Raw genomic sequence first — 24864 nt, forward strand, 5'->3', positions numbered from 1 at the left:
TTTCAAGGTAAAGAACAGCTCTTATTTCCTCTGCTGCTTCCAGCAACGCACCCTGCAGGAGACATCCTCTCAGCCAAGATTGCAGATGGGTGGCTGGGGCTGTGAGATGCACGCTTTGTCTTGGGCTGGAGCTGATTCTCCCCTCCCTGTCTGAGCAGAGCATGTTCTAAGCAGCCAAACCCCACCACAAATTAAGATGCAGGGGCTGAAACAAGTGGCAAAGCATCAAGCCTGAGCTGCTCTCCACTAAGTTATGGACTCACTTAATTCTCGCTGTGCTTAGAGACATCCTCCCTTTATCTCAAGGACTGTGTAATTAGAAAGCCTCCTTTGAATTTTATCTGCAGGGCACACGGGATCTAATCCTTGGCTCTGGGTGGTTCTTCTCTCCACAGAACCATGTGAGGGACATTGCTGGGGCTCAGGACACGCGCAGGGGACACGGAGCTCTCCTTTCCCAGGATGGATCAGAGGAGGACCTGGCCTCGGCTACTGGACTCTGACGGCTGCTCCGTGGCTCTGCTCTGCCTCCTCCTGGCATCGCTGTCCCGGGACGTGTCCAGCAATGCCTCCTTCAACACTTTCCACGCGGAGAACCGGGACTGGACGTTCAACCACCTGACGGTGCACCGGGGCACCGGCGCCGTCTACGTGGGGGCCATCAACAGGGTCTACAAGCTCTCGGGGAACCTGACCATCCTGGTGGCTCACAAAACCGGCCCCGAGGAGGACAACAAATCCTGCTACCCTCCCCTCATCGTGCAGCCCTGCAGCGAGGTCCTGACGCTCACCAACAACGTCAACAAGCTGCTCATCATCGACTACTCCGAGAACCGGCTGCTGGCCTGCGGCAGCCTCTACCAGGGCGTCTGCAAGCTGCTGCGCCTCGACGACCTCTTCATCCTGGTGGAGCCCTCGCACAAGAAGGAGCATTACCTGTCCAGCGTCAACAAGACGGGCACCATGTACGGGGTGATCGTGCGCTCCGAGGGCGAGGACGGGAAGCTCTTCATCGGCACGGCCGTGGATGGCAAGCAGGATTATTTCCCCACCCTGTCCAGCCGCAAGCTGCCCCGGGACCCGGAGTCGTCGGCGATGTTGGATTACGAGCTCCACAGCGACTTTGTTTCGTCCCTCATCAAAATCCCCTCAGACACGCTGGCCCTGGTTTCGCACTTTGACATTTTTTACATCTACGGCTTCGCCAGCGGGAACTTTGTGTATTTCCTGACGGTGCAGCCGGAGACCCCCGAGGGCGTCTCCATCAACTCCGCCAGTGACCTCTTCTACACCTCGCGCATCGTCCGCCTGTGCAAGGACGACCCCAAGTTCCACTCGTACGTGTCCCTGCCCTTCGGCTGCGTCCGGGGTGACACCGAGTACCGCCTGCTGCAGGCCGCCTACCTGGCCAAGCCCGGGGAGGTGCTGGCCAGGGCCCTCAACATCACGGCGCAGGAGGACGTGCTCTTCGCCATCTTCTCCAAGGGGCAGAAGCAGTACCACCAGCCGCCCGACGACTCGGCGCTCTGCGCCTTCCCCATCCGCACCGTCAACGCCCACATCAAGGAGCGCCTGCAGTCCTGCTACCAGGGCGAGGGCAACCTGGAGCTCAACTGGCTGCTGGGCAAGGACGTGCAGTGCACCAAAGCGGTAAGGGAGCGCTGGGTGTGGGCTGTGGGGGCCCTCGAGGGCCGGGTTCAATCCCTGCCCCAATGGAACACCAGTTTGCAGAGCAGGATCAGCTCATCTGTGCCTCAGTTTCCCTAAATTCAGAGCACCCTTCCCCTTTAATCCACGCTCTCATCCTGCAGTGGGATGACAATGAGGGAAGGGGTGGTGTTAAGGCAGAGTAAAGTGTGCAGCTTCCTGGGAGTCTTTGTCACTCCCAGCCCGGGGCTCTGGAAGCTGCAGGAGCCCTGGGGAAGGTGGCTGGAGCTGGCAGGGGGTGGCACATCAGTGGCCCCCACCCTGCTGCCAGCACCACCAGCTCCCTCCACACCACCCCGAGAATGTGGGGCTGCCCTGGGCTCTGTGTCACTCACAGCCGCCCCAAACCTTGTCTTTCCAGCCAGTCCCCATCGATGACAACTTCTGTGGGCTGGACATCAACCAGCCCCTGGGGGGCTCGGTGCCCGTGGAGGGGGTGACGCTCTTCACCTCCAGCCGCGACCGCATGACCTCCGTGGCTTCCTACGTCTACAACGGCTACAGCGTGGTCTTCGTGGGCACCAAGACGGGCAGGCTGAAGAAGGTGAGCCCTGTGCGTGGCTGTGGAGGGCCAGGAGCTGCTCTGGGGTTGGTGTCTCTCGGGATGCGGGCCAGGGTTTGTGTCTCGGGATGCTCTGGTGCGCCTCGCTGCTGCTGCTGCGCCTCACGGGTGTTTCCCAGTGGGAAACTGGGAGGGAAGCAGGAGTGGGAATGGCAGGGTGTGGGTCACAGCCTCGTGTTGGAGAGGCAGAGCTGAGCTCTCAGCGTTGTTGGTGTGGTTTGGTTTGGTTTGGTTTGGAGTGCCATTTTTGGGAAAGGTGAAGTTGAAGCTGCTGCAGGACGGTCCTGGGAAAGGAACTAAAGGAGGTCAGATGGAAATCTTGCAATGGTTTTGTTTCCCAGCAATCCTTCTGCAACTGCTGGAGAAGACTGGGAGTTGCAAAGCCCTTGCTGGTGCTGGCAGGATTTTGGTCATGGGAGACAGGAATGGGTTAATGTGGCTGCTTTTGGAGCCAAGCCTCAGGGCAGAGTCCTGCTGCTTCCCCTGCCTCTTCCCTGCTGCTGGATGATTGATCAGCCCTGGAACATTCCTTGTCCTCTGCACCACAAACACCGAGGGGGGGTTGCTGGGGCTCAGGTGGGAGTCACAGAACATTTCTGGGTTGGAAGGGACATGGGCAAGGACACCTTCCACTGGCCCAGGTTGCTTCAAGCCCTGTCCAACCTGACCTTGAATGACTTTTAGGCCTTTGGAGCCCAGCTGGGATTTCACTGCTTCTGAGTCACAAAATCCCAGAACATTCTGAGTTGGAAGGGAACTCTCAGATGAGTTCTGCATTTAAAATAAGTTTGGAAGTGGCCTTGGGGTGTAAGCAGAGGTGTGTGAGAGCCCTTGTTGGCCTCTGGAGCTGGAGCTGCAGCTGGGAGCCAGCTCAGCAGTGGGTCTGATCCAGCTCCAGCAAAAACAGCCCTGGAGCTGCTGCTCTGGCAAGCTGAGACCCTTCCAATTAACCTCAGCTCTAAATGACAGCATTAGGTGAACCTGTTAAAAGCAGCCCCTGCTCCTCCACGCCAGGGAAAGAGTTAACAAATGTAATCAACAGCAGGCTGTTAATTTTTTGAGTCCTTAAGCAGCAGGGAATTTCTTCCTCATCTATCCAGGAAGATACAAGGACAGGCAGATACTACACTTGAATGTCTGCATCATTTTAATTACATCAGTTCATTAATATTCATTCAGCACTTTACAAGTGCTGAGTAGTAGTAAATTAGGTGCCTCCCTGGTGCCTCTCGAGTGTCAGTGGGGCAATTTTGAACGTGGGGGAGAGGGAGCTTGTAGAGCAGAGCCCTCCACTCGCCTGCTCCCCGTGCCGTGGCACAGCGGAGAGCCGGGGGTTCTCAGCTAAATGGAAGAAGAGGAGCCCTCAGCACGTCCCAAATGCCTGTGCCAGGCACGGAGCTGGGGATGCAGCAGGGGATGCAGCAGGAGATGCAGCAGGGGATGCAGCAGGGGATGCAGCAGGGGATGCAGCAGGGGATGCAATGGGGAATGCAGCAGGGGATGCAGCCTGGGATGCAATGGGGGATGCAGCCAGGGATGCAGCAGGGGATGCAATGGGGAATGCAGCAGGGGATGCAGCCAGGGATGCAGCAGAGGATGCAGCAGGGGATGCAGGAGGGGATGCAGCCTGGGATGCAGCAGGGGATGCAGCAGGGGATGCAGCAGGGGATGCAGCCTGGGATGCAGGAGGGGATGCAGCAGGGGATGCAGCAGGGGATGCAGCAGGGGATGCAGCAGGGGATGCAGCAGGAGATGCAGCCTGGGATGCAGGAGGGGATGCAGCCCAGTGCTCATTGTGGGCAGGGTTTGGGGACAGGGGAGGCTCCTCTGTCAGAGGCAGCAGCAGCCAAGGGCCTGTGCCTGCACACGAGGTATTTACGGGCTTGTTCCATGAATTATGGAGGATTACAGGAGCAGCAGCCTCTCCAGCAGGGTTTAATTCCTGGTGCTGGTGTGCACTGAACGCTTTCTGATGCAAAGTTAATCTATTCCTGCTCCGCTGTCCAGAGGGAGGCCTGTGGAATCCTTCACCTGCAATCCTTCATCTCTTGGATGAAAATTGGCCCATCAGTGAAGTAAATTCATCCCAGACATCCACTACAGTCAGGTTCTCATGGCATCTGCCCTTATTTAACAGCAGAGCTGCCTGCAGCTGGTGGGATCCATCCCCCTGGAATTAACTGGAACAATCCCTGGTGTGGGGCTGAGGATGCTGTTCTCTCTTTCCCAGCTCTGTCTGCACCTTTAGCAGGTTTTCCCTCCTTTGACACGTGGGATTATCTTTGCCATGGCCTGAGGGAGCCCAGGTGAGGCGGAGGAAGCAGCTCTGCAGGGAGCTGAGGGGCTCTGGCTGCAGAGGAGGGACGTTAACAGGTTGTCTCTGCATTTTGTGCCTGTTCCAAGATAACCAGACCTGTCTGGAAGTCAGGGAGTGCTCAGGATGCTCAGGACTCTCCTCATCTCCCTTTCCCCATCTGTGAGATGATGGTGGAAACGTTCAGCACCTCTGTAAGTGCCAGGGATTGGTGCAGAGCCTTCTCCACCTGATCTCCTCCGCGTCCTCCTCCGTCTCAGATCTGCCCACACCATTAATGTCTGAAAGCTTTGTCACACCTATTCCCTCGCCCACAGCTGTTGATTTCCTTTGGAAACAAGCTGCTGGCTCCATCTGGGCTGCCAGGGAAGGCAGTTTTGTGTGGCTGGAGGAAAGTCAGGGAGATGGCTCCAAAATCCTTCCCATTTGCCTGTGCTCCCCCAGTGGGGATTCCACACTGGAAACACTGGGATATCCCTTGGTGTCCTCCTGCCTTTAGCTCTTCACCAGTGGGGATTCCTCACTGGAAACACTGGGATATCCCTTGGTGTCCTCCTGCCTTTAGCTCCTCACCAGTGAGGATTCCTCACTGGAAACACTGGGATATCCCTTGGTGTCCTCCTGCCTTTAGCTCTTCACCAGTGGGGATTCCTCACTGGAAACACTGGGATATCCCTCCCTTGGTGTCCTCCTGCCTTTAGCTCTTCCCCAGTGGGGATTCCTCACTGGAAACACTGGGATATCCCTTGGTGTCCTCCTGCCTTTAGCTCCTCACCTCACTGCTCCTGCCACATTCCCAGCTCCTGCTGCTTCTGCTGCCCAGGAATTGTCCCAGAGAGGGTGAAAAGCAAACGCTGCTGATGCTGTGGCCCTGTGGCTCAAGCACAGGTACATGGGATGAAATTCTCCCTCCTGCTCTCCTTCAAAGCTCCTCAGCCTCCTGGCTGTGGGAGGAAGGGGAAAGGGGCCCATGTTGGAGACACAACCATTCAGGATCGGGGATTCCTCCAATAAAACCATTTCCATCAAACAAAATGAGAAGGGACATTAATGCAACAGTTAACAGCAACTAAGTGCTGGGGGGAGATGTGTCAGCTTGCTTGTTCTGTTTATGGGCTTCATACAATTCTATCAATATTGATGTGTGATGCCTTTGATTTTGACACTAATCATTGCCATGAATTAAATTTGCAGCCATATAATTAGAACTGCTATTAATAGGGCCTCAAGCTAAGCACTGCTGTGCTAGTTGGCTTTTTCCTGATGGAAAACGGCATCCACGGAACTCAGCTCATGTGGTGTGCCCAGGAGGGGCCGAGCCTGATGTGGAAATTGCCCTGGCTGTGCCGAGAGGGGCTCCTCTGGAAGGCAGGCTCGTGGGGAGGGCCTGGCCCAGAGGTTTCCCAGGAATTCCCCTGGAGCTGCCCTCAAACTTCCCAGTGGTTCGGTGCCCTTGGGATGCACAGGCTCAGTGGGAGAGAGGGGGATTGCAGGGAGAGCAGAGCAGCTGCAGGGCCGCTCCTGCTGTGCTTCCATCTCCCCCTTCCCGTGGCAATCCTCCACTTGTGCCCCAGCCGAGCTGTGTCAGCCCCCTGTGCACGCCTGGTTCCATCTCATCAGCCTGAGCTCAGCCTGGGATGGCAGCAAGGCTCACCACTAAAAATCAATCTTGTATTTCATCCCGAGAGGTCTGTTTCTTATTAGGTCTAATAAATCAGTGAAGTGCCCTTCATTCAGCTTGTCAATGCAGGACATTGTTTGTGATCAAGAATAAATAAATGTCTCTGCTCTGTCTGCCAGCCGCCATCGAGGTATTATTGCTCCATCACGCTGTTTATGCTGGCTGGAGGAAAAATGCAGCTCCTGCAGCCTTGCCTGCCTTCCCACGGGCTGGGAGTGCTCCTGGGTGGCAGAGGGGAGGGAAAAGCTGGAACAGTGATGCTGTACCTGGGTTTCACCCAGCACTGAGCTGCTCGGTGATGATAAGGTTTTAATTTGTGTGCTCGGAGGTGTGGAGGTGTTGCAGTGCTGCAGGCGAGGGCCCAGGTGTGGTTATTTCAGTGCCCTGAGGTGAAGGATGAGGTGTGTGAACGAAATCACCCCCAGTTCTCCTGGAAAAGGGGTGTCACTGCTGTCCTGTTGTCACCCCTGTCCCAGGGGCAGCTGTGCTGGACGGGGCTGGAATCCATCCCAGGGGCTGCCTGCAGGAGTGCCACAGGGACATGCACAGTGCTGGCACTCTGTTCACGATGGGAACACACTCCTGTCACCTGCAGGACTCCTGAACTCTGTCCTTGCTCCTGCGCTTTTCCAAGGGACACCGTGAGCCGTTGGGTCGCGCCACCAGAGGAACGCGGAACTTTTAAGTGCCTTGTTACATCTTGGGACATGAGAGTTTTATTCAGCTTGGCTGGTTTAATTTGTTCCATTAGTGGGAATAAAGGAGGTCTTTCACAATGAAATATATATGTCCGAACCCGTCCTTAGATGACTTCATTTTATGGGTGGTTATCTCACCCCGGTGATTTATCCTTCGTTATCGCCCCCGCCTCACTCCAGGAAAAATCTCTGTTGCATCAGCCTGTGGAGAAGCCAAGAGGACACCAGGCTGTTATTGAGCAGATGAAAACCATCCATTTGCAGGCGCCTTCCCAAGGATTCGTCTGGTTTTAGCGGCAGGTTGGGAGGTCAGGGGCTCTGCTGGCTCCCTGGTCAATCCATCACCCTGGGAGCACAGATCCCCACGGCACAGCAGAGGTGGGAGAGGGCAGATGGTTCTGGTTTGGCTGAAGAAGTTGTTTAATTGAAAGGTCTGAGAAAAAAAGCCTGATTTTTTGCCCAATGATGTGAAATATGGGGGTGTTCAGGACTGTACTTGCTGCTGTGGTTGGAGGAGCTGGGATTTATTTTCTCCCTAAACAAGGATTTTCCAGCCTCAGAAGCAAATTCCCCTTTGCTTCACCTGTGCTGAAAAGGCTCCCCAAAATGCCCCACGGTCCCTTTCACATTTATTATTTTTCATAGCCAGAATTTGGAATCTTATTAATTGGAATTTGTGCAAGGGAATAGGAGAAGTGCTGGAAGCCAGAGGAGAGCTCTGGGCTGTGTTTGGGGCTGGAGATGGGGCAGAGCTGCCAAGTCCCTCCAGACTGTGGCTCTGAGCACTCAGGAATGTCCCTGCCACCTCTTAATGGCATGAAATTGGCCTCTCTTGTCCCAGCATCCCTTCCCTGGGCCTGGGATCTGGCGCCTGCCAGAGCAAGTCACGTCAGAAAAAAGCCAGGAGTTGGCAGAGAATTTTATGGCTGCTGGAGAGGGAAGGGCAGGTGTTCAGGAAATGCTGGGGATGTGAAACGGAGCCAGGTGAGCTCGGGGGCTGCTTTAATCTCATTTCTTGGCTCAGGAGATGGGGATGACTCTGGGTTTTTTACGTGGGTTCAGGCACCTTGAAAAATCAACTGGAAATTTCAGAGGGCAGCGACTGCGTTTGGTTCAGCTCTAAATGAAGTGGGGTTAGTGGGGCTGGGAGTGCTGAGCAGCCTCAGCCATGGAATCCACCCTGCCTGGAATCCATCCTGCCTCTGGAATCAAGGAACCATGGCTTGGCTGGGCTTGGAAGGAGCCTTCAAGGGCTCTGCAATGAGCAGGGACACCTCCAGCCAGAGCAGGCTGCTCAGCACCCCATCCAAACGAGGTTTTCATCCTGAATTCCGCAGATAATTCATCCCCACACCTTCTCCCAGGGGCATTATCTCCATTATGAGCATCAAGTGAGGCAGAAGCTATTCCTCCTCCGTTTCACCACGTTTTCATCAGATTCAATAATGAGTTTCTACCTGAAATGATCTTGGCGAAAAATATCACGAAATTCCCAGCTCTTTGGTGAGCTCCTGATGGTTTTCCTGTCCCTGCTCTCCTTGGAGCGTGGAGCTGGAGGAGTTCTGGGTGTTGTTGGCTTTGGGGGTAGGGCAGTGTCAGACTCCTGCCTTTCCACTCACGAGTCAAGAAGTTCATGCTTTCTTTACTATAAACATCTTTTTCTGCAGGCTTTTAAAATCCTCAGAGGTCAAAATAACACAGGTTTTGGTCCATTTGTAAGATCTTAAATCCCTGGGTGGCAAGAAATACTGTGAGAAGCCCGGGCTATGTTGCTTCTCTAAATGCCTCCTCGAGGCAGGAAAAACAAATGTGGAAACCACAAATGTGCCAGGGGAGAGGGGGGGAATGTGCAGGGAGAGTCCTGGGCGCTGCCACAGCCCCTGAGCTGCTGTGAAATGTTGGGATTTAGGGACAGTCAGGGGGTGAGGTGGGGTTTAGGGACAGTCAGGGGGTGAGGTGGGATTTAGGGACAGTCAGGGGATGAGGTGGGGTTTAGGGACAGTCAGGGGGTGAGGTGGGATTTAGGGACAGTCAGGGGCTGATGTGGGGTTTAGGGACAGTCAGGGGCTGCGGTTTGAGGTGGGGATGGCTGGAGGCTTTCCCTGCGTGTCTGCTGATGCTGCCTTTAGCATTCCCTCCATCCCCCGATGGATTTTACAGCCCGTTGTGGCTGTAAACACCCTCTGGGTGCCTCTTGCTGCAGGGCAGTAAAACCCTGCTGGGTTCGGGGCGGATCCATCACGGAGCATCCCCCGGGATTGCAGGCCTGGAGTAAATTTGGGATCAATGGTTCTGCAGGGCTCTGAAGGCAAAGGGCAGCAGGCTGTGACCCTCTCTGCTTTTCTTCTTTGTGCAGAGCCTTTCACGGCAGCAGCTCGGTGTCGTGAAATAAATAATTGGAATATGGGGAAGGTGCAGGTACAGGGGGAGGGAGAGTGGGAGCCTCAAGGACGCACGGGCTGCCCTCTGCCCCTCCAGGGAAAGGGAGAGCTGCTCCTTCTGATTCACACCGAGTTCAGCTGGGGGTTTGCAACCCAAAGGGCAAAGAAAGCAAGAGAAACACTGACCCTCACGTTAGCAATCAACTGATGAATATGTTTAAATCTTGTCTGTTTTGGAGCAGAGCACATCCCACGGCATGGGGCACATTTGTTGTTATTTGCCCTTGATTTTAAGGGCACATCTTTGATTATTTGCCCTTGATTTTAAGGGGAGTTTGGCCATGCCAGGGGCTGAGATTGGGCTGATTCCAGCAGCTCCAGAGTGGGGATGCAGCAGAATGGGACAGACAGCACCAAACACCAGCTCTGGGGAGAGAAAGGCAGCCCAGGGTTTGCTTGAGAAAACAAACAAGTTTCATGTTTTCAAGTGAGCCTGGCTGGTTCGGAGCCTGTGATCAGAGGCAGCACAGCCCAGGTCCAGCAGGAGCTCTGCTGTTCCTCCAGGAGCATTAAAGAGCAGCCCCTGCCTGCTGGAAATTGTTGATAAAGCTCTCTTTTTAGAGTCATTTCTGCTTCTCTAGCACAAATGTACTATTTCTTGTTTGGATGTGTTGCTTTCTTCATTCACTTTTATTACTGGGGACATTTACATGAAAACAGCTTTTTTTTATATATATTTTTTTTTGCTCTCGCAGCACATTTCCCAATTGCAGCTGCAATTCCTGCATGGAAGGAGAAATCCACCTTCCCTGGGAATGGGATTGGGAATTTGGAATGGGAATGGGGAAATGGGGAAATGGGGATGGGAATGGGGGAATGGGGAATGGGAATGGGGATGGGGGATTGGGATGGGGAATGGGGAATTGGGATGGGAATGGGGAATGGGGAATGGGGAATGGGAATGGAGATGGGAATGGGGAATGGGAATGGGGAATGGGAATGGAGATGGGAATGGGGAATGGGAATGGGGAATGGGGAATGGGGAATGGGGAATGGGGAATGGGGAATGGGGAATGAAGATGGGGATGGGGAAATGAGAATGGGAATGGGGAATGGGAATGGGGAATTCGGATGGGAATGGGGAATAGGGAATGGGGAATGGGGAATGGGAATGGAGAATGAAGATGGGAATGGGGAATGGGAATGGGGAATGAGGAATTGGGAACTGGGATGGGAATGGGGCACTGAGCAGTGCTGGCCCCCGCCCCACAAAGGCTCTGTGTGAATGGGGTCACAGTAAATGTCCCCAGCTCCCAGATTTATTCCTTCATTAGGAATTTAGATCCACTCTGCTGCATGGGATGCTGCTGTCAGGGAGGCTGCTGCTGTTTCCCTCTCTGGAATAAAGGTGGGGGCTGCCAAGGCTCTGCCCAGCCAGGCCCCCTCCCAAACGCCCCAGAGCCAGCGTGGTCTGGGCAGGGGGAGCAGGAATGGGCTGGGGAAGGGGCTGGGGGCTCTGCTCAGCCTCTGCTCAGAGTGAGGGGGGTCTATGGGAGGGAACCCCACCATAGGGGTGAGCAGGAGGGGGCTCCAGGGCTGCAGGGCTGCAGGGATGGTCCCCAATCCCCACGGCCTGGGGAGGAGCTGGGTGGGCTCACAGTGCCATGGCCAGCAGCCGCTCTTGGGGCCCCCACAGCCCCATCAGAGCAGGGAGGGGTCCTGAACATTTCCAGGAGCTGCGGGAAAAGCTCTGAAACTGTGCAGTCATGGAACCAGACAGATCAGGGAAGAGCTGAGGAACTAAAATTAGCAGGAGTGCCCCAGGCAGAGGCCACCTGGGGCTTTGTTTCGTTTCGCTCTCAACTTTCATCTCTTTTATTTATAATTTGTGGCTGATTGATTTTTTTTTTTTAAGCTGTTTTTTTCTTCCCTTTCCCTCCTTTGAAAGCGAGGAGCTTTGCTGGCTCATGATGAGCAATCCCTGCACTCCCAAGGGTGGCACTGCCCCTTCTGGCCCAGTTCTGCCTCCCCTGAGCCCTGGGAGCAGAGCTGGGCCAGCCCCAGGCCCACCCCGGACCAGCTCTCCTCCTCTGCAGCCTTTCCTGGGCTGCTCTTTGTGCTCAGCCCCAGCCTGTAACAGCTCTGGGACCTCTGGGGGCTGGAGGGCTCCCATGGTGATTTCAGACTGGTTTTGAGCAGCTGTGGCTGCCCCTGCATCCCTGGCAGTGCCCAGGGCCAGGCTGGACAGGGCTGGGAGCAGCCTGGGATCATGGACGGGGACCCTGGGCATGGAATGAGAGGAGATTTGAGGTCCCTTCCACCTCAGGCCATTCTCTGGCTCCCCTTCCCCATCCTCCCTTCCCCATCCTCCCCTCCCCATCCTCCCTTCCCCATCCAACTCTGACACTTTGGAGAGGGATTAAAGCCCTGGTGATTTGGCCTGAAACTCATCCCTTTGGAGACTCTTTTGCCTTCATTGTCCAGCAGATAAATCTGCTTTCAGCTGCCTGTGAGTGCTGGGATGGGGATGGAGGAGCAGGAGCAGCCCCAGTGCTGATCCCCCTCCCCAGGTGTGCTGCCCCTTCCACCCCAGCCAGGACCACCAGCATGGGCTGGGGGCCATGGCTCTCTGCCTGTGCCTGCCTCTGTGTCATTCTTCAGCACAAATGCAATTGGAGATACTCATCTCAACAAGGAGAGGCCTCTCTGTGACACTGCCTGGCCTCTCTGGTGGCCCTGGCAGCCCTGGTGGCACTGGCAGCCCTGGTGGCAGCTGGGGCAGGGGGATCAGAGCCCAGCCCAGCTGTGCTGGCCCAGCTGAGCTGGGTTTAGTGCTCTGAACCCTCCCAGCCATTCCTGCAGATTTTCCCAGGGCTCAGGTTGATAATGAAGGGATTAATTTAATTCCCCCAGCCCTCCTGCAGCTGCTGTGTGCTGCTCATCTGGGGCTGCCTTTGCTGCTGAGCTCCAGGCACTGCCCAGGGCTGTGCCAAGGATGGGGGCTGAGGGCTGCAGCCCTGGCACTGCCCTGCCTGGACAGGAACAAAGCCCCGATAAAGGCTGGCACCCCAGAGAGAGCTGGAAATGTTTGGGCTGTGGTGGAGTGCAAAATCCCCTTCCAGCAGTGCCAGAGCAGGGTTCCAGCCCAGCCCTGTGCCCTAGGGGCTCTGGGTGATGCCCAGGGGTGGCACAGCCCCTCTGTGTGTCTGTGTGTCTGTGTGTCTGTCCCTGCCCCAGGGAGGGAGGCAGGGCTGTTCCCCGGCCGGTGCTGGGGACAGGGGACAGGGGACAGGGGACAGGGACGTGTGGCCAGGGAGGGGAGGTGGCTGTAGCTGATCTCACGTTAGCATTGCTGGCTGCAGCTCCTGGCTGTGGGTGGCTGCAGCTTTTTTCCCTCCATTCTATCCCAAACCTGTTTCAGATTAAAAACAAACGCTGCTGCAGATCAGTTTGTCAGTCACTCCAGACATAATCTCCCAAAATAATCTTTACCAGCCCTCTCCTCCCCCAAGATGGGCAACAATTGTTTCAAGACATGTCAGCCTTTGTTTGAAAGTGAGCTTTGTGCTTTCCTGAGGGGAAGGGAAGGGAAGGGAAGGGAAGGGAAGGGAAGGGAAGGGAAGGGAAGGGAAGGGAAGGGAAGGGAAGGGAAGGGAAGGGAAGGGAAGGGAAGGGAAGGGAAGGGAAGGGAAGGGCTGATGTGTCAATGCTGGGGACAATTTTCTGCTGGGCTGGGACACCAGAGCTGGTGACCCTGGGCAGGCTCAGGGGAGCTCCAAACCCCTGCAGCACCTTGGGCCGAGGAGAGGGATCTGCTTTGCCTTGCTCCTGTCTGAACAGCAATCAGTGCTGGAAAATAATCCCTGCCAGGGACTTTTACACATCTGGATCAGTATTAGTCCATTAATCCACCTCCATTCCCTGCAGGTGGATCTGAGTGGCAGTGCCCATTCAGATGCCCCAGGGGCTCCTCCTGTGCCCTGGGCCCATCCCATCAGTGCTCCTGGCTCCTCTGCCCCGTGCCTGTGCAGGGTAAAGGCTCAGGGTCTGCCCCACTATGCTCTCCTGAGCCCTGGAAATGCCTTTTGGGAATGCATTTCCCAAAAGAATAAATGTGGCTTTTATGTGAGAGCTGCTGTGGCAAAGGGGGTTTTTAAAGGGAATCAAACGCCAAAACTTTAAAGGAGTTTGAATCCAGCTATCAGAGGTAATTTTTAGGAAGGCAGAGCTCGCTAGCTGTGCATCCCCTGGGTTTTTTCTCCCACATCAGCCTCCCCCAGCTGTGTGTGCTCCTGTGTGTCCCTGCAGCTCACACCAGGCAGGGAAACACTGCAGAGGTGCCCTGGGACCTGCCAGGCACCCCTGGGCTGTGCTGCTCCTGCTGCCCTGCACAGGATGGGAGGGAGGCTGGCAGAGCTGGGGATTGGCCACCCCTCCCAGCAGGAATTGGTTTGTGGGCTCTCCTGGCAGCCCCAGCATCTGGGACACGTCGGTTCACAAACGTGGTGAGAGCTTATCAGGGAATTGTGGTTTGGATTACAGCAAAATCCCAGAATGAGCAAATCCCGGCCTAATCTGGAGGGCTCTGGCAGCCTGGCTGGGGTTTCTGACAGGGAAATGGAGCTGGCAGAGGTTTCATGTGCCCTCTGGGAACTTTCTCCCAGCTCCCACCCCGTTAGGAGAACAAAGTGAAAATATTGCACTGGTCCCTCCCTCCTTATTTCTGGGCCTCCCTGCATTGGGATTTTCCATTTCTTGCCTCTCCTGGCGGTGCTGCTCAGTGCTGGGATGGTCCAGACAAATGATTTGCCTTGCCCAGGCACTGCTGAAGCTCTTTGTGTGCCTGGGCTAAGGTGGAGAGCCCCAAAGAGGAGCAGGCAGACCCCAGCCCAGCCCAGCCCACCTCCCTGGGTTCTGCTGGCTGCTCTCTCTGCCCTGCATCATTCAGAGCCTGGGGGATGTGATTTGCATTCCTTGCAGCACCGTGGGGTCTCTGATCCCCTCTGGGGGGAGATTACACGAGATTGCAGCGAGACTGGCAGGGAAATTGCTCCAAATTGCACCTCTCATGGCAAGGACGTGGCTGTGCACAGAGCTGCTCTGGGAAGGGAGGGGAGCAGAGAGGGACAGGGGGCTCTGTCACCCAGGGACCCTCAGGGGATGGTGCCCCATCATGGGGGAGCTGCTCTGAGCAGGGGGTGCTGGAATGGGCCCGGTGCTGCTGGTTCAGTCTGGGGCCAGGGTCAACATCAGGGCTCCCCATCCCTGCAGGTGCTCAGGGCCAGGCTGGACGGGGCTCTGGGGAACCTGGGGGAGTGGGATGGTCCCCACCATTGGAATGAGGTGATCTTTGGGGTCCTTCCCAAGCCAAACCATCCTGTGCCAAAGACGGCTTTGCTGTAAATGCAGGCTGCATTATCTGCCTTCTGAACAGACACTGGAGAAGCTTCTGTGTGAATGAGAGCTGCCCAGGCTGTGCTGGAGCTCCTGACCCCAGCATGGCCCCAGATCTCTCCTCTGAGGAGGGCAGGCAGCTCGGGAGCCCCAGGCTCTGAGGGATGGAGCTGGAGGCGGGCGGTGCCTTTGGATGCAGCCCGGATCAATGGGGAAGGCTTTGCCCCCTCGCTGTGTAAAACATCCAGAGCAAATGTAGAGTGACAGGAAAGGGGTCAGTGCTCTGGGTCAGCACTGAGGTGCTGGAGGAGATAATCAGACCCTTTTCCTTCCAGTTGAGTGCCTGCCAAAAACACCGGAGTGCCTCACAAAAGTGCAGGGGGCAGCCAAGCGTGAGCACTCAGAGAGGCCAGCACGGGAGGAGCCGCTGTCCCCACCCCGGTGCCACCAGCCCTGCTCACCCTGCCCTGCTTCAGGGGCTGAGGAGGATCCGGGCCTTGTGAGGGGGGACGTGAAACGTGAGCACTGCCCCAGGTCACCCGGCAGGTGACAAACTTCTCGGGATGCTCTGGGAAGTGTTTTGTGCTCATTCTCTGGATGCTCTGGGAAGTGTTTTGTGCTCATTCTCTGGGATGCTCTGGGAAGTGTTTTGTGCTCCCTTCTCTGGATGCTCTGGGAAGTGTTTTGTGCTCCCCTCTCTGGGGTGCTCTGGGAAGTGTTTTGTGCTCATTCTCTGGGATGCTCTGGGAAGTGTTTTGTGCTCCCCTCTCTGGGATGCTCTGGGAAGTGTTTTGTGCTCATTCTCTGGATGCTCTGGGAAGTGTTTTGTGCTCATTCCCTGGGATGCTCTGGGAAGTGTTTTGTGCTCCCCTCTCTCAGATGCTCTGGGAAGTTTTGTGCTCCCTGGGGCTCAGGGCAGGTGGAAGCAGCCAGCCTGGATTAGCGCTGCTGTTAATAGACCTTGAGAGCATCTCTGCTCCTATGGGGCTGGTAAAAGCCATAAAATGAGGTGATTTAAGAAGGCCAGTCCCCACTAACCCCACTCTAAGGGATTTCTCTCCTAAGCTCTCCCAAGGAACATTTTGGAGTTTGCTGCTGTTCCTCCTTCCCCAAACAAGGCTTTGGTGCTGATTGCATCTCCAAAGAGGCTCCCTGCCAGGGATATTTTGATAGAAAGTGTGATAAAATATAACACAGCAGACACCATCCCCCTTACACTTTATAAGGAATTTTGTAACCTGAGGGGATTCATTCTATGTCATGTTACAACACATAGTATAGATCCTGTCCTCCTGTTTGCTGTTCCTTTGCACACATAATGAACAAATCTGCTTGTATCTGAAAAACTCTTGTGGCTGGGCCTGAGCTAATCAAGTTCTCGTCTCCAGCATCTTCCCCTCACTTTGTCCCCAGATGATCTCGCAGTTATCCCGACTTTCTCAAAAGCACAAAATAAAACACTTTCTGTGAGAGCTGCAATTGCTTTTGACAACTCAATGGCTCTTTGGGATTTGGGAAAACACAAAAAAAAACCCCTCCCAGGCTCCTCAGTTCTGCTCCAGATCCCTTCTCCATCTCTTCCCTGTCATTTACACCCCGTGGAGTGGGTGGCAATGGTGGGAGTGAGATGCTGCTTTAGGAGCTGGGCGATAGGAGGGGTTTGGAGGCACGCAGGCAATTTAGCAGGGATAATCAATGGGATTTGGGCATTTTGGGGAATCTGTCTGTGCTGCTCGACGGGCATTTGTGCAAATGCTCAACAGCTTGAGACGGGAGATTTGTTCCCCGCTCCCTCTCCCTGTCAGCTTTTATTTGCCTTCTGTTGCCCTCCCGCACAATCCATAAGCCCTCCTCTTTTGCATGATTGTCTCGATTTGCATTTCCAGCAGATCCACTGACATTTGGCTGGACTCTGGGTGAAACACTCCTTGAAATTAGCCTGCACGTTGAGTTTGTTCTGGGAAGATAAGAAGGGAAGTGGCAGGGGGGCCTGGGGGGAATTACACATGTGAAACTGCGCTGGGAAAAGGAGCACCAGCAGCCAGACTGGAGGCCAGCAATATTTCTCTGGGATTTGTTTGGGAAGCAGAATTTGTCACCGTGGGCAATGGACTCGTCTCCCTCACCCCAGTGGCTCCCAATCCCAGCACAAACTCGTCTGAGGAAGCCAAAGGATAAATTGTCTGCTCGCCTGCTCTGGAGCTGCTCTGTAGTGCTGGCAATGTGAGACTGAGGAGGAATTTTAATTTCATGCTGTGTAAGAAGAGCGCATGCAACAGTAGCAGCCGTATGGATTTTCATATGAATAGAGTACAGTACTCGTGACAGGGCAGCAGTGTTGTCCCGCAGGTTTGCATTCTTCTCCTTTCTTTGCTGTTCTCACATTCCCCTCGCCGTCCACCCATCCTCGCACTTGCTGAAATGGAAAGTATGTCCCTGCCAGATGGGTGCACAAAGTGACGAGCCTGTTTCTCAGTTAGATGGCAATTGGCTTCAGAGACCTTTTGTTGCTTTAATTTCTGTGCAATCCAAGTGCGAGTCTGTTTTGCTTGAGAGGGAACATTTTTTAGCCTGGTGCCTCTCTTGCTCAGCTTCGCGGGGATCTAAGCACGAGCACTTTGCAGACAGTGGAGCCCATTAATGCTGCTCTGTCTCTAAAATAACAGGACTTAAATCTCTCGCTTGGAGGGGGAAGGCAGGTCCTAGGAATGATTGATCTGCAGGGCTGGGTTGTGTGGGGCTGGACTGGCTGCTTCTCACCCCTGTCCCCTTCCTGGTGATCTCTCTCGTCCTCACCCAAGAGCTGAACTCACCTCAGCAGCAAAGAATTTGGTTCGTAAAACGTGTCACGCTTTCTTCGGAGGAGGTTTTGTTTTATTTGGTTTTAAAAATTTGTGTGTGTTTGTTAGGGAAGGAGCCTGTAGTGATTTTTTCTTGAGGCTGCTGATCTAATACATTCTGCACAGCCATAAAATATGCTTTAGATAAACTTCTCCTCCTAACATCTGCGAGGAGCACTGCTCTGCTCGTTTCCATGCTAAAGCGGTCGTTAACGCGCCGGCACATCCCGGGCATGTCTGTCAAACCCAATCAGTTTTGCCAGGTAGGGCAGGTGGATAAATCTGTCTGCCTGCACACGCTGCTCTTTCTGATAGCCCTGCATGGGAGGAAGAGGCATGAATGGGGGAAATCCTTTTCCAGGCTGCTGGGGAGGTGCGTGCACGCAGCGGGAGACGAGCGCAGGCATCGCCGGATTGTGGGCGCAGCGCAAGCCTGGGCGCTGGGCTGGGGAAGGGGTTTGCAGCAATGCAAGTGGTTTTCTCTCCCAGCCTCGTCTGTCCCTGTGGCAGCTGCTGGCAGCACGCTGAGCTGGAGCCCAGCAGGGCTGGATCTGGCTCCGTGCAGTCCCTGCCAGCCAGCGGGAAGGACACAGAAACCCGGCAGCGTCTCCAGATGGACCTGCCTGGCCACCCTTCCCTGGGCTGGGCACGGCCCCAGCCACTGCCACAGTGGCCCTGGATAGGGTGGATATTGGGAAAAATTTCTTCACTGGAACAGTGGCCAGACATTGGAGCAGCTGCCCAGGGCAGTGGTGGAGCCACCACCCCTGGAAGTGCTCACAAAAGGGGCAGAGGTGGCCCTGGGACGTGGTTTGGTGGCAGCGGCTGAAGGTTGGGTTTGATGCTCTTGGAGGCGTTTCCCAGCCTGAAGGATTCTGTGTTCCACAGGAGAGGGGGGACAGCAGCTTTGGCCATGGCCCCCACCCCGGGCACACCCTGGTGTCCCAGCAGGGGTGACAGCTCCAGGCAGTCGGGTTCAGTGGCTCCTCCATGGCTCCCATTGATGCAGCTGCAAGCACATTAAAGAGTCCAGCAGCAAAGCACACCCACAGTTAATAAAACACAGATTTTCATCTGAAATCATTGCCTGAAATAGCTCCCTAATGGAGGCAGGGAGGCTCTGGGGACAGTGTGTCCTGCCTGGGCACGTCCCTTCAGCAAGGACTGAGCTCCACCAGTGCCCTCAGCACCCTCCAGACACCCAGCAAGGGAGAGCATCCAGCAGAGCCCTGGCAGAGCAGGGCACACCACCAGCTCCGAGCCCTAAAGAACAAGTGCCTGTCTGGATAATTCAGAAAAATCCCACCAGCCTGCAGGATCACACAATTCCCACCCAAACAACCTGAGGACGGTGAACTCTCAGTCAGGTTCAACCAAACAATTCCATGTTGAATGTGGTGAGTTCCTCTGAGGGCTGGTGGGTTCTTCCCCAGGGTAATTCCAGGAGATGCTGTCATGGCCTGAGAAGGGAGAGGCTTCCCCAGGGCACCTCTGAGAGATCCTCTCTCGCCCTGAGGAGGGTCAGGTTTGTGCCTGGCAGGAGCTGCCTCTGCTCAGCCCGGCTGAGAGAGGCTGTTGAGCAGCAGTTTCAAGTGCAGGCTGAGAGGGAAGCTAAAGTGACCAATAAAGTCTCTCTTCAGCACTTGTAGAGCCTTTGGGATGCTCTTATAAATCAAAGCCTGCAGGTAGGCTCAGGTGCTGGAGCACAGAAGCACAAACAGCATTAATGAGGCCGTGGAACATCATCCCCACGGCGGCAGAGGCAAAGGGGAGGGGGTTTCATCTCGCAGAGCCTCTAATGATGGTGCAAGTCCTTCAGAAGGAAAAAAGGGACAGTCTGGGGAAAAGGACCTTCTGGGCTGGCTCCTTCCCAAAGATCCAGGAGCTGCTCATGTTGCCTGCCTGCTAATTGGAGTTGGCTGTAACTGATTTAGAAAGCGATGGCCTTAGGGAGCTGAGATTGTTGTTTGTGTTTGTCTGGGATTAAATACAGATGGAATTAAAACGAGGGGGGAAGAAAACCCCACAACAAACCCTCGGCTGCAGGAGGAAGCTTTGATGGAATGAATTCCTGCTGCTGGCTCGGGGTCTCGGTGCCATTCCCATGGAAGCACCGGGGAAACAATGAAAGGGTAGAGGCAGAAATAGAAAGCAAAAAGATGAGTGGACTCTGATGAAAGGAGTCATATTAATAATGAAAACTGGAGGGTTTGAAGCTGCTTTAGAGTGAATTTTCAAGGCACAGAGCCCCTGGGGAGCAGGTGAAGGCACAAACCACAGCACTCCAGATGCTCAGAGCAGGACCTGGCCCCCAGCCAGGCTCTGGCAGCACAAACTGCAGGAGGAGACAGGGAAATACCTAAATACCTGCTGGCTTGGGCTGGCCAGGCCGTTTTCCTCCAACACCAGGAAAATTGGGGTCTCATGGCTTGAGGTCACGGCAAGATTCCTTCACAGCTGAGTGCAAGCCATGACACAACCAATAAATCATGGCAGTGGCATAGCAGGAGGCCGGGCATCATTAGCAGATTCCTCCCTGCAGAGGTGTGGGTGTGCAGGGGGGCTGTGCTGCTTCTGAGCAGTGGAAGAGGAAGGCAAGAAGGGGCTCAGCTCCTCTGCCATTGAGCAGTGGCCTCGTGCACAGGGGCTGCCCTGGCTGCCAGCCCTCCCTCACTGGGAAAATCTGTCCTGGGAGGGAACTTTCCATATCAGCTCTGAGCCTTGGCTCGGTTTGTAGCCCTTGTTTCAAAAGCTTTAGGAACATTTGATACCTGGTCTGCTTTTAGTGAGAGCAATTCAAAGAACCCCCCCTTGTTGGAACTGCAGCTTCTGGGGGCAGGGGATGGCAAACGGCCCCGTGGTGTCCCTCAGGTCACCTCAGAGCTGGCTGGAGGTGACTGAGCAGCTCCCTTGTGACCCTCCCAGGGTGAGGGCAGAGACGAGGATCTGACTCCGTGTTTCAGAAGGTTCGATTTATTATTTTATTATATATATGACATTAAAACTATACTAAATAATAGAAGAAAGGATTTCATCAGAAGGCTGGCTAAGAATAGAATAGCAAAGAATGATAACAAAGGTTTGTGGCTCGGCTCTCTGTCCGAGCCAGCTGGGCTGTGATTGGCCATTAATTAGAAACAACCACATGAGCCCAATCCCAGATGCACCTGTTGCATCCCACAGCAGCAGAGAACCATTGTTTGCATTGTGTTCCTGAGGCCTCTCAGCTTCTCAGGAGGAACAATCCCAAGGAAAGGATTTTCCATAGGAGATGTCTGTGACACTCCCTTTCCTCCCAACACCATCCCCTGCCCCTTCCAGCACCCCTGGCACTGTCCCTGGCTGGCTGCAGATCTCCTGCCAGGGCTCATCCCGGTGATGCCAGGGCTCCTGATGTTCCTGGGGCTGCCTGCACACACCAGGGCTGGCTCTGGGATCCAGCAGGGACCCAGGGCTCTGCAGGGAGTCAGGCTGCAAGGCTGGGGCTGTGGGAAGGTTCTGAGCCTGCTCCTCACACAGGGAGCTGGTTCTGGGGTCTGCAGTGTCCCAGGCACAAACATTCAGCCCCTACAGCAGCAGCAACCAAACTTGTCCAAACAAAGACCAAGACCTTTCTCCAAAAGCAGAAAAACCCTTTATGAACTGTCTAGGATGAGGAACAAAACCCTCCTTGAGACACTCCAGCAAATACTCCTACAATGATATCGCTTTCAAACCTGTGTTTCAGCAGGCTGGTATTGAGTCTGAAGATGAAGGTGTGACTGCTGAGAGCTGGAGGTGTCTGTAGTTTGTCACAGGTGAATTTTAGAAAGAAAACAGAAATATTTGACAGTGCCTTCAGCAGCTCAGCTCCTCGTTGCTGGGGATGGATGAAATGGTTAAGTGAAGGTGTCTTCTCTCTGTGCTTTCTTGGTTTCTCTGCCTCCCTGTTGGCACACGCATCCACATTCTCTGTTCCTCTCCCATCTGCTTCCCCTTCCCAAAATTCGAACATTTCACTCTTAAAATTCTGCCTTCATGTATATGAATGAACGAGGAAAATATCACTGCAAGCCACGAGGGCTGGGTGCTGGGATGGGGCTGGGATGGGCTCTGATCTGTATGAGGGCTGGGTGCTGGGATGGGCTCTGCTCTGCACAAGGTCTGGGTGCTGGGATGGGCTCTGCTCTGCACAAGGTCTGGGTGCTGGGATGGGCTCTGCTCTGCACCACAAAGCCCCTCGGAGCTGTGGTGGCCTCCAGCCCTGCCTGGCTGTGGTGCTGGTGCTGAGCATCCCCACCAGGAGCCTGTTTCCCCAGCAGGCTCTCAGCTGTGCCTCTCAGGTGCTGAATTTGGGCAGGCAGGGGTGGTGCTGACCCAAAATCCCGGTGAGATGGGGGCTCCACTCCAGCATCAGCAGGGAGGGGGCTCTGGCTGCGCTGCTGGCCTGGCTCCACGCCCCTCGGGGCTGTAACTGGAGCAGCACTTTGGGGAGTTGAGGCCCCTGGAGCAGGGGAAGCTTTGAGGGAAGCAGCCCAAAGGACAGCACAGGGGGAGCTGCTCCAGTGTTGAATTACTGAGCCACACACGCAGTGTTTGCCTAACCAGCTAGACCTGAATTGCTGTTCAAACACTGCTCTGCTGCCTGACGCTGGCAATCAGGGAGCTAATTACACTGGATTAGGGTTTTTCTCTTAATTACATGAAAAATTTAGCGCGGCTGATGTTCATGAGGCTGCAGGGGATTAGGGCGGAAGCCACGTGTTTACCTACAGGTCAATGATGGAGCAGGGCAGGAATGTGCTGGGGCTTTGTGCCTGCACCCTGCACCCAGCCTGGGCCCAGCTCCTGCTGCTGACGTTGGGAAGGGGACAGAGGGACAGGGACAGAGGGACAGGGACAGAGGGACAGGGACAGATGTGTGCCCTGGGCCCAGCCCAGCAAACCCCGCTGCAGCCCAGGCCTGAGCAGCGTTCCATGTGTTGCACACACAGATTATTCAGAGCCAGCTCATCTGCTTATCTGCTGATTGACTCTGAGATGCTGCAAAGGGCATGTGCCGAAGGCTTAGGGAGTTTCAGTGCGGAGATGGAGGAGATTTTGCTTTTTGTTTTTATTTTTATCCTTGATCTGCCCCAGAATAGCACTGGGGAGGCAGCTCAGAGGGGCAGCAGGAGCTTTCCTCACACACCAGGAACCTGAGCTGCCTCAAACCTCCGTCTGATGGAGATTGGGGCATGAATGAGCAAACAGGGAGAGATTCAGCGCCAGGGATTTATTGCAGAGCCTCCAATCAGGAGCCCTCAGTGCTTCCAGGACAGGGAATGCACCAGCCAACGTCCCCAGCCCTGCTGGCCCTGCCTGGTGCCCTCCTGCAGGTGACATTGCTGCAGCTCCTGCATGCCCAGGGATGCTGAGGCAGCCCCAAGCACGGAGCCAGCCCCTGCTGGGGCTTTGCCAGAGCCCAGGCAGGCAGCAGGGCCAGGGGAGGCCTGCAGGGAGCCCTGGGGCGCTGCCAGCCTGCCCGGGGCTCTCTGTCCTCACACGACCTCCGGAGACCCGGCCCTTTGTGAGGCTCTGCCCCGGTTCACAGGCAGAAAATGCCCATTGCCAGCTGCAGCTCTGCCCCTGCTGGGCAGGAGGGCCTGGGGGCTGGGAGAGTCTCCTCATTTCCCTCATTTCCCTCATTTCCCGGGATCTGAGCTGAGCTGAGCTCGGTAATTCTCTCACATCCTCTGCCCCAGCAAGGTTAGATCTGATCAGTAACACATGACTGGCTCTGCATGCACAAGTGAAACCAAAAATGTGCACGGCCTCCTTGTTCACCTGCTGGCTCCTGCCTGACCCAGAGCAGAGCAGAACCACCAGGCAAAGGGTTTATCCACAGCTTTATAAACCCCAAAGACAATAAAATCTGCATTCTCTTATTTCCTTCTGGGTTTTGGCCCTCGGCAGCTCCGAGTTTGGCTCATGTTCCAGCATCCCCCCGAGGTGCTGGGCAGGAAATCGAAGCCATTTCAAACATATTACTTACATGATGTTTTCAAAGAGGAAAGAGAATAATATTTCCTGAGGAGCCCTGTGGCTCCCACCTGATCAGCTGGAAGCCGTGGCTTTGGAGAAACAGGGTTTTTGTGTGGCAATTTTTGACAGTCATTTAGTTTTTTCCTCCTTGGGGAGAATCTCGACTCACTGAAGCTCGTTTGGAGCAAACTTCACATTAGACAGTCTTGTCTAAGTGGCTTTTGATGCCATTTTACATGGCCACTCAAGGTCAACAAAGCAAAGCAAGCAGGACCAATCCCTTCAGCTGTGAAATGCAGAGCTGGAGGAGGATGTTCCTGGGGAGAGAGAGCCTGGCACGGAGCTGTGCAGGATTATTCAGCTGGAAGGGCCCAGGTGAGGTGTGGACACACAACACAGATGCAGGGCTATTTTGGGGGCTTTGGGCAAGAGCTGCAAATGGTTTGTGACAAGCAGATACCTGGTGCCTCCCTCGCCCTAAATAGCACCAGAATGACACCAGCTGTGGGCTTGCTCTGCTGCTCTCTGTGCCTCACAGAGCTCAGGCTCAGCACTCAGCCCTGTTCTCCTGTTTTTCACTCCCCAGACGCCTCTCACAGCTCCCTCCATCCCTGAGTGCGTCCTGCAGACAGAGCCAGGCAGTTCTGGGTTTCTGTCCTGCCTCCTGTGTTCCTTTGGGTGCCTCCAACACTGAGCCCAGCTCTGGCTCAGGGCAAAGGGCAGAACAAGGGCAGAGAACGGGAAAAGGCCGGGAATGGCCCTGCCCAGGGTTTGTGGCACCCAGAGGGCTCAGGGGCAGCCTGGGCTGTGTCCACCCAGCCAACCCTGCAGTGCCCCTCCAGGCTGCCAGGCCCACAGGATGAGAGCAGGATGCTGCAGGAATAAAAACCCCTCTGCCTGCTCCTGGAGCTGTCACCTCCCCAAAAATCAAACAGGAGGGGAAAGGGAGAAGGGGATTATTGCTGAACAGAGGGAAGGGACGTCCCTGCTCCCTGGGGACAGATTAGAGAGGACAGGGTTTGTGCCCTGAGCTCTCCTCCTCCTGGCAGGAAGGCCCCAGGACCCTGAGTGTTCCACCCTTTGAGGGTTGTGTTTGGTGCTGCTGGAAGGTGCAGGGCTGCTGGCCCTGGACCCCCAGCAATTGTCTCTTTTGAACAAGGGCTCCAAAGGGATCAGCTCTGCTCCTGCTCAGCATGGCCTGATCCTGGAGCCCCCCAGATTAACAGCCTCTACCTCCTGCTTTCGTACTGAGCCCTCCCCTGCACTGGATTTCCTCAGAACTAT

At 55.2% G+C, this 24864-nt stretch overlaps 1 protein-coding gene across 3 annotated transcripts in view; it reads left to right on the forward strand.

Annotated features, from left to right (window-relative positions):
* The window catches only part of PLXNA2 (plexin A2), a 140319-nt gene that overhangs the window by 22562 nt on the left and 92893 nt on the right, over window positions 1-24864 (forward strand). For all 3 annotated transcript variants that reach the window (XM_077190609.1, XM_077190610.1, XM_054648973.2), the window contains exons 2-3: window positions 396-1650; window positions 2069-2251. In XM_077190609.1, coding sequence (XP_077046724.1) covers window positions 463-1650; window positions 2069-2251 — 1371 coding nt within the window. In that variant the 5' untranslated portion in view covers window positions 396-462. The remainder of the gene's footprint in view (window positions 1-395; window positions 1651-2068; window positions 2252-24864) is intronic.

This window comes from Agelaius phoeniceus, chromosome 25 (genome assembly GCF_051311805.1).
Source record: "Agelaius phoeniceus isolate bAgePho1 chromosome 25, bAgePho1.hap1, whole genome shotgun sequence".
NCBI classification, from domain to species: domain Eukaryota; kingdom Metazoa; phylum Chordata; class Aves; order Passeriformes; family Icteridae; genus Agelaius; species Agelaius phoeniceus.